The sequence below is a fragment of the Lucilia sericata genome, unplaced genomic scaffold, assembly GCF_015586225.1.
Source record: "Lucilia sericata isolate MDLA Ls3-8-SP2 unplaced genomic scaffold, ASM1558622v1 Contig001890F_arrow, whole genome shotgun sequence".
NCBI lineage: Eukaryota > Metazoa > Arthropoda > Insecta > Diptera > Calliphoridae > Lucilia > Lucilia sericata.
Genome location: NW_023995776.1, coordinates 1 through 9,026, shown reverse-complemented (window position 1 = coordinate 9,026; position 9,026 = coordinate 1). Strand labels below are relative to the sequence as shown.

General features: G+C 32.4%; 2 protein-coding genes across 3 annotated transcripts; both read right to left on the bottom strand.

Moving 5' to 3' along the window:
- Window positions 1–1,623: 1,623 nt before the first annotated feature.
- LOC119612960 (cuticle protein 21-like) lies at window positions 1,624–8,579 on the bottom strand. Of its 2 annotated transcripts, none has more exons than XM_037968856.1 (2): window positions 8,511–8,579; window positions 1,624–2,559 (listed from the first exon to the last, which is right to left on the bottom strand). In XM_037968856.1, exons 1-2 carry the CDS (start codon window positions 8,523–8,525, stop codon window positions 1,912–1,914), a joined length of 663 nt encoding a protein of 220 aa, XP_037824784.1. In that variant the 5' UTR covers window positions 8,526–8,579; the 3' UTR covers window positions 1,624–1,911. The 2 variants fall into 2 exon arrangements, with proteins under 2 accessions (XP_037824784.1, XP_037824783.1); XM_037968855.1 differs by lacking the exon at window positions 8,511–8,579 and adding an exon at window positions 2,738–2,882.
- LOC119612959 (cuticle protein 21-like) lies at window positions 7,418–8,604 on the bottom strand. Its single transcript, XM_037968854.1, has 2 exons — window positions 8,511–8,604; window positions 7,418–8,327 (listed from the first exon to the last, which is right to left on the bottom strand). Exons 1-2 carry the CDS (start codon window positions 8,523–8,525, stop codon window positions 7,680–7,682), a joined length of 663 nt encoding a protein of 220 aa, XP_037824782.1. The 5' UTR covers window positions 8,526–8,604; the 3' UTR covers window positions 7,418–7,679.
- Window positions 8,605–9,026: the final 422 nt, after the last annotated feature.

The following is a 9,026-nucleotide window of genomic DNA, read 5'->3' as shown; positions in this document are numbered from 1 at the left end:
TGTGAGTTTAGGATGAACTATTTAGTTAAACACTGTCGGTTGTTTAAAATTGAACTGACATATCTTTAACCAAATGGTTTGGCATTTTATATTAAAAAATTCTTTATATTCTTTACTCACGTAACTCAACTCACCAAACAAATTATAATATTTAAAAATGCAAATTAAAAAAAAATTAAGTTTATACGCATTCAAACGCGTATTAACCAAAGCTCTCTCTATCTACATTGATTATCGTCTGTGACCTTCAAAATTACAATAAATAGGTTTAATGTTTTGCAGTACACTTTTTTGTTAAAATGTTAAAAATTTTTAGCAATTGATTTTTGAGGAAAAATTAATAAAAAATGGAATTTTATTTTTTAACTAAAAATAAATTTTCATTAAAAATTACTTATTAATAGAAGAATATAGTTTTGGGTTTAATTAAAAATAAATTAAAAATTTCAATGTAAAATTAAATAAGGGAAAATTTGATTACACAGGCCAACAAAATTAAAAAAACAGAACCCAGAGACCCTCCATTCATTACATCAGATTAATGACATATCTTATTAAAAAAATTTTAGAAATATGAAGCGTTTTTGGCTATACTTCTGGCGATATAATAACACAAAGACCCTTCTGTTTATAAAATCTGTTATGCCATCTGAAAGTCCATTCTGTTGACTTTAAAATAAAAGCTTAACCTCTGTTATATCATTTACCTTCCCAAAATGTTTAAAAAAGGTTATAACGACTCAAATGTGTCCAAAAATGAGTGATAGTTGTATTCTGAGATCAGATTCGAAATCAGCGCAGCTCAATCTTTAAGAATGCTAGTTATTTTTGGAAAATTTACTAGAGACATGATCGCATTAAGTAGTGTGAGCACAACAATTGCGGAACTTAATAGGTTTACAATCTGAACATCATCTAGACTAATAATAACCCTAATACTAAGCTATTAGGTCTGAGGAATTTTATATGAATACATTACTTAAATTTTGAGTTAAGGCTCGTCCTTTGGACTTTGTTTTCTTAACGGACTTTGACCCTCAACTGATGGCAAAGTTAGAAATTTGTCGGCTTAGAATTGTTTAAACTTTTAATATAGTTTGGTTGCATTCTGAGATCAGATTCGGAATCAGCGCAGTTCAATCTTTAAGAATGTTAGTTATTTTCGGAAAATTTACTAGAGACATGATCGGATTAAGCAATTGCCGAACTTAATAGGTTTCCAATCTATTAAGTTTGACCCTCAATGGATGGTTTAATGTTTTTTGGCTGCAAGGCAAAGTTAGAAATTTGTCGGCTTAGTATTGTTTAAACTTTTAATATAGTTTCGATTTCTGCGATCCTATTCTGAATGAGGGTCTTACTTGCAGTGGACTCTTTTCAAGAAGAAGTTATAAATTTCTGTATTAGAAATATACATGTTATGTTTTGGTGGAATTTAGCAACTTAGTGTAATCCAACTCCGAAAGATGTGAAGTCGTGTTAATGAAAGGAAAGAAATTTTGATGTGGACCCCTATATATATGATTTAACAAACTGTTACCGTTCTGTCTATCTTAAGCTATAAAACTTACATAAAAGTTTATGACAAAAATTTTCAAATAAAATACTAAGACAATATTGATGTTTTTTTTTTTCAATAATTATTTTTTATTTAACAGTTTTAACAAAGTCTTCGTTCATGAGTAAGTGATGACAGTTGACATTTTTTACAACAACGACAATGATTGTAGAAAATGTTTTTTACAAATGAAATTCGCTTACACTATTGCAATTATGTGACAGCACCTTGACACCTAAACATAGGGTTAATTTAACCCATTGACTTAGCAGGAAAAAAGGATAGATAACGAAATGAAGATAAATAATTAGCTAAGAATTAAAGGCAAATAGGCAAAAAGAATTTGTGAAAAATTAGGCAACAACGGCAGCTGGGGCAGCTACAACGGGAGCAGCAGCTACGGGAACATCCTTAGAGACAACAGCGTTGAAACCGTTGACGGAATCAGCATAGTAGTTGACAATACGACGAGAGCCATCGGCTTCGATGAGAGAGTAAGAGCCACGTACTACATCACCGTCACGGGTTTCTTCTTGGGTCTTGGAGTCACCGGTCAAAGCATCTTGGACATTGTAGGCGAATTTGTATTGAGGGTAGGCATCAACAACTTCAGCCTTGGCTACAACGGGAGCAGCTACGGCAGCAACGGGAGCGGCCAAAGGAGCAGCAACGGTCTTAGCCAAAACTGGGGCTGGGGCAGCAGCGTAGACGGGAGCAGCAGCATAAGTCTTAGCAACAGGGGCGGCTACATAAGGAGCTGGGGCAGCAGCATAGACTGGGCCAGGGGCAGCAAAAGCTGGAGCAGCAGCGAAAGTCTTAGCTACCAAAGGAGCAGAGTAGGCAGCGGGGGCAGCTACATAAGGAGCGGCAGCGTAGTGATGAGCTACATAGGGAGAAGCAGCAGCGAAGGGAGCGGCAGCATAGGGAGCAGCAGCATAAGCCAAGGGAGCGGGAGCGAAACCGGCATTGGCAGCAGCCAAGGTGGAGATAACAGCAGCAGCCTAAAATAAAGCAATATTAAGTAATTAGTCCACTGTTTAAGGGCAAAGATCAACAAAATCCGTGAAGTTTCACTATCAGCTTTAGTCATATTTTGCTAAAGACCCTTTCAGCTAATAAGCCACAAAATTTTGTTTAAAAAATATTCTTTGATTTTTTTAGCATTTTTGTTCTACTTACGGTGAAGGATTTCATTGTGAGTTAAGGGTGAATTATTTAGTTAAACACTGTCGATTATTTAAAATTAAACTGACATGTCTTTACCTAAATGGTTTGGCATTTTATATTAAAAAAAAAACTCTTCTTTACTGGCGAACGAAGGGAACTTAACACTCAACAAATTATAATATTTAAAAATGCAAAATAAAAAAATTAAGTTTATACACATTCAAACGCGTATTAATCAGAGCTCCCTAACTACATTGGTTATTGTCAGTGACCCTCAAAATTACAATAAATAGGTTTAATGTTTTTTCCAAATAGTTTTTTGTTAAAACGTTTAATTTTTAGCAATTGATTTTTAAAGAAAAATTAATAAAAAAACAAAATTTTTCACAAAGAAATATTTTTGTTTTTTAAATATAAAATTTTTCTGAAAATTTAAATTTTCGATTATATACTAAAAATAATTCCTCAAAATGGACATAATTACGTCCAATAGAAGAATATTGTCAAATTATGAAATGATGTTTAAATAAAGCAACTAAGAGTTGTGTGCTTAAAAAAATAGTCAGTGGTTTTGAAAACGAAAAAGTTCCAGACATAAGGAGACTTATACTTATGGCGATAGGGAGCTAATCAAAATTTCACGTGAAATATGTTCCCTTTTCACTTTTTTCGTTCACTAACTTTTTTGTCGTGAAAAAAATTCCGCTGTTGTGAAATTAGTTGATGGAATTTTGTAAACATTGAACAGCTGTTGCATACAAAATCAACTATTGTTAATGAATTGTTCACATCAAATTCACGATAGCAATTTTAACTTCGAGGGGAATGAAAATTTCACTTTTATGGGTAATAGGGGTGATGGAGTTTCATTCAAAGAAGACGCTGCGTATTTAATTCTATGTTTCTAGGTTTAATATTAATAGAGATTCAAAATGTATTAATTCTGGAACAAAAAAGTGCCAAAAACTTTACTCCATTAGGATCTTATATGTTTTATTTTATGTTTCTAGCTTCAATAATTCAGAAAATCTAAAAGTACCACTTGAATGACGAAAAGTATCAGTTGAATAACGAAAAAATACCAAGAATTTCCCCTTTATAGATATTCATTCCATCAGGTTCCTATAAGTCTGATTATATGTATGTTTCTAGGTCCAATATTGCATAAAAACTAAAGAAGTATCAGTTGAAGAAAACTTAAAAAGTACCAGTTAAAGAACGAAAAGTGCCAAAAAAATAGTCCTTGGTACCAAAGTTACAAATACGTTTAATTAATTTTTCAAATTAAAAATGATTATATTTTTTTAATATTTTCCATCTCCGCTTAATTTTCCACACACAATTTTCCATCCCTGATTTTGGCAATAACAAAACAATAACAACGCACATCTTCATAAATAATGTGTTGTTCTTCATCTGTATTGTTTTTATAAATAAACAAACTAATTACAAGAACAATATTTACCATATGTAGCTTAGAGTGCTCCAAACTTGTATGAAGGAAAAAAAATTTTATCCTACAGGCCGTCCCCCCCCCCTAGAATTGTTCTATGGGTTATAAAAATATGTCGTGCAAAAAATTAGGTCAATAGGACCTTTCAAATGGGTTAATACCCAATTGTTTTTTTTATCAATTTGCTGAATTAATGGGATTGCAAACGGGTTTTATTGAAATATGTCCAAATTGGCATGTTTTTAAAACATCGGGATCATTTTGACCCCAAGGCCGTTTAAGGGTTAATTTATTTTTTTCACTATTATTGTAAATATCGGTTGTTAATAAATAAATTTCTTAAGTTTTATGATAATCTACTAGGGTGATCGATTATTCGACATTTTCCAAAAACCGGTTTTCGAATAGTTCGAATAGTTGACATTTAAAAAAAACCGGTTGATATTTTTCAAGTTCAGAAAAAACCGGTTAACCGGTTTTTCATTATAAATAAAAAAACATATTTTAATTTGAAAAACTTAATGTTTATGTTTAAATTTGATTAATAAAACATGGCCCGAAATGATTTTTAACAGTTTAAAAGAGTATAACTTTAGATCTAGTATTCTGATTTACATTATTTCATTAATATAAAAAAATTAGGAAAAAAGTGGGACACTTCTGTTAAACATAAGGTACTATGTAATCCTAGCTTATTTTAAAAGCCCTGTTTAGGAAATTTGCGTAGGCATTCCAACACTTCCATAAAATTTCAGCCGTAAATTAATTATTGTAATTGGAATATAATCTTAAGATTGATAAAATTTTATCAAATAGTTATCAATTTTACAAATAAATTTTTTTTTAATTAATTAGGAAAATCAAAAAAGTTTAACCAAAGGAGCTTTAGAAAAATATACGCTAGCTCCTCGACTCGAATATTTTTAAAATTTAGGCGGGCTGTATTATTATTTACTTAAAAATTTCATTTAAATAATCTTTGAAATAAATAGTATTCGAAAAATAAAAGTATTCGAAACCGGTTTTTAAAAAGTGAAAAAACCGGGTTATTCGATATTCGAAAAATCAACATTAAGAAAAAACCGACACTGGTAAAGCAAAAAAAACCGGGTTTAAAACCGGTTGAAAAATCGAGTCGATCACCCTATAATCTACCTAAAAATAGAAACAATTTCGACTAGTTTCCATCAAAAATTGCAAATATTACAAAATTTGACCTTTAAAGTTTATGGGTTAATGGCGTCCAAATTGCATGAAACTCTTGATTTTTATTTAGAAATATGTGGACTAATAAATTTACAAAAGGTTCCATTTAAAATACACAACAATATAATAAAAAGGCTAATTTTGCAAAATATTACATAAAAATGGGGTTTTCTCGAAATCCGCTGAATTCAAATTGCAGGTACGGGCAAACTATAAGAGGTATTGACCTAATTTTTTTACTGTTTTATTCCCTAATCTGTTGTCCATAAGTCCCTATGAGTTCTCCCAAAAATATTGAAATTTGTTTAACAAAGTATCAAAAAAACTAAAATTTGAATTTTGAAACGACCGTTAAAAATATCAAAATTTTTCGACCATAGCTGAGAACAGGTTTACGTTATTATATAAGGACAAAAACTCATATTCAAGTAACTACAGATATATTTTAAGTAATACAATTGTTTTATTAGAATATTTTCAAAAATATGTTTATTTTTTTTATCACATTTCGAATTCAAGTGCTCTGAGACACGATAATGGCCTGGGGAATTTTTAATAACTTTTACATTTTTCAACCAATTTTTGTGTTTTTTATCTTTTTGTAACGCTAATTCTGTGTACATTACGATTCTTTGACAATAAAATGCAAAACAAATTGTTTAATGACAAAACTTTTGTGAAAACTGAAAAAAATGCATATTTTCCCCTTGTAAATGCATCTTCAAACTTCAGAGCCGTTGCGGCACCAGTTAACGTAGTCCTATTGACCTAATTTTTTGCACGACTTATTTTTATAACCCGTAGAACAATTTTAGGGGGGGGACGGGCAAAATTCGAAACTTAGTTTTTTTGGAGCACTCTAATGTAGCTGTATGTTGTTGTTTATTCTTTCTGTCAAAGCATGCACAAACATGCTGATATTTTGATGAAATGTTCAGAGGTTATCTTGGATTTTTCCTCATGTCTCCGTTATTTATGAACTGATCTGATTCTGTTTAACAAAATTGTTAAAGATTTGAGATTTGATTTTAAATAGCAATCTTGTGTTTAACAGAATTGCTAGAGATTTGCGCTCCGAATATATCTGAGGTGTTTAGAAAATTGATTTCAACAAACCTACAGACCAACAGTCGGACAGACAGACTGACATAGCCTAATCGACTCCGTTATCTATAAGGAAAAATTTTCTAAAAAAAAATATTTTATGTGAAAAAAGTTTTAAACATTTTTAATTCCAAGGTCCTTCCAAAAATACCTATTTATACCCTACACCACTTTAGTCTGTTCGTCCGTCCATGTAAACCTTGTAATCAAACTACAGGCCGCAATTTTGAAGATAATTCAATGAAATTTGGTACATGATCTTTTATTGTCCCAGGGACGAAGCCTATTGAAAATGGTTAGGATCGGTCCATTATTTCACCTTGAAGATAATTCAATTAAATTTTGCCCATGATTTTCTATTGTACTAGAACCAAATCCTATTGAAAATGGTTAACATTGGTCCAATAATTGATCTAGCCCCATACAACTGAAACCCCCGAGTAGGGCTTTTAAGTTCATAATTATGTTCAATATACTCGTATACCGACAAAAAGCTGCCTTCATGACCCTGATGAATTTTCTGTTAATAGGGCCTCATTTGACCCTAGCCACTATACAAAGCCCCCTTCGAAATATGACTTAAATGTACACAATTTTATTCAACAAAAATGGCAAGGTACAATTCAACTTAAATGCTTTATTATGAACACTAAATCACATTTTTTTTATAACTGGTGTAGGGTATTATATGGTCGGTATCGTCCGACTATAACTTCTTACTTGTTTTTATAATTTTTTCGATAAATGCGCCCATGTGTAAAAAATTACAGATTATTTCTGTATATATATATTTTTTCTCCTGAAACACAGTGGGCAGGCGAGTTAGAAAAGTGAAAGACCTTCATTCTTAAGGATCCCTTTTATAATAATTTCTGACAGGTTTATAAAAATTCAATAAAACCACTAGAACAATATAGATGATTTTTTTTCAATAATTAAATTTTATTTAACAGTTTTAACAAAGTCTTGATCATGAGTGACATTTTACCACAACAACAATGATTGTAGAAAATGTTATTTACAAATGAAATTCGCTTACACCATTGCAATTATGTGACAGCACCTTGACAGATAGACATAGGGTTAATTTAACCCATTGACTTAACAGGAAAAAAAGGATAGATAACGAAATGAAGATAAATAATTAGTTAAGAATTGAAGGCAAAAAGGTAATAATTTGTTTGAAAGAAATTAGGCAACAATGGCAGCTGGGGCAGCTACAACGGGAGCAGCAGCTACGGGAACATCCTTAGAGACAACAGCGTTGAAACCGTTGACGGAGTCAGCATAGTAGTTGACAATACGACGGGAACCATCGGCTTCGATGAGAGAGTAAGAGCCACGTACTACATCACCGTCACGGGTTTCTTCTTGGGTCTTGGAGTCACCGGTTAAAGCATCTTGGACATTGTAGGCGAATTTGTATTGAGGGTAGGCATCAACTACTTCAGCCTTGGCTACAACGGGAGCAGCTACAGCAGCAACGGGAGCGGCCAAAGGAGCAGCAACGGTCTTAGCCAAAACTGGGGCTGGGGCAGCAGCGTAAACGGGAGCAGCAGCATAAGTCTTAGCAACAGGGGCGGCTACATAAGGAGCTGGAGCAGCAGCATAGACTGGGCCAGGGGCAGCAAAAGCTGGAGCAGCGGCGAAAGTCTTGGCTCCCAAAGGAGCTGCGTAGGCAGCGGGGGCAGCTACATAAGGAGCGGCAGCGTAGTGATGAGCTACATAGGGAGAAGCAGCAGCAAAGGGAGCGGCAGCATAGGGGGCAGCAGCATAAGCCAAGGGAGCGGGAGCGAAACCGGCATTGGCAGCAGCCAAGGTGGAGATAACAGCAGCAGCCTAAAATAAGACAATATTAAGTAATTAGTTCATTGTTTCAGGGCAAGGATCAACAAAATCGTGAAATTTCACTTTAAACTATCAGCTTTAGACATATTTTGCTAAAGATGCTTTCAGCTTATAATCCACAAAATTTAGTTTGAAAAATATTCTTTGATTTTTTAGCATTTTTGTTCTACTTACGGTGAAGGATTTCATTGTGAGTTAAGGGGAATTATTTAGTTAAACACTGTCGATTGTTTAAAATTAAACTGACATGTCTTTACCTAAATGGTTTGGCATTTTATATTAAAAATTTATTCTTTACTGAAGAACGAAGGGAACTCAACACCAAACAAATTATAATATTTAAAAATGCAAAATAAAAAAATTTAAGTTTATACGCATTCAAACGCGTATTAACCAAAGCCCCCTCATTGGTTATAGTCTATGGCCCCCAAAATTACAATAAAAAGGTTTAATGTTATTGTTAATACACATTTTTTGATGCAACACATTTTTTGTCAAAATGATAAATTTTTGGTAAACTATTTGAAAATTGTAGGAAAACATAAAAGAATGAAAACTTTTGTTTTATTTTTCTTTTTAAATTAGAATTTTTTCATTCAAAATCAATTTTCCACAAAAAATATATTAAAACCAATATATTATATCTAAAGTACGTACTTCCCCAAAAATTTTAACTTTTTAACCAAAATT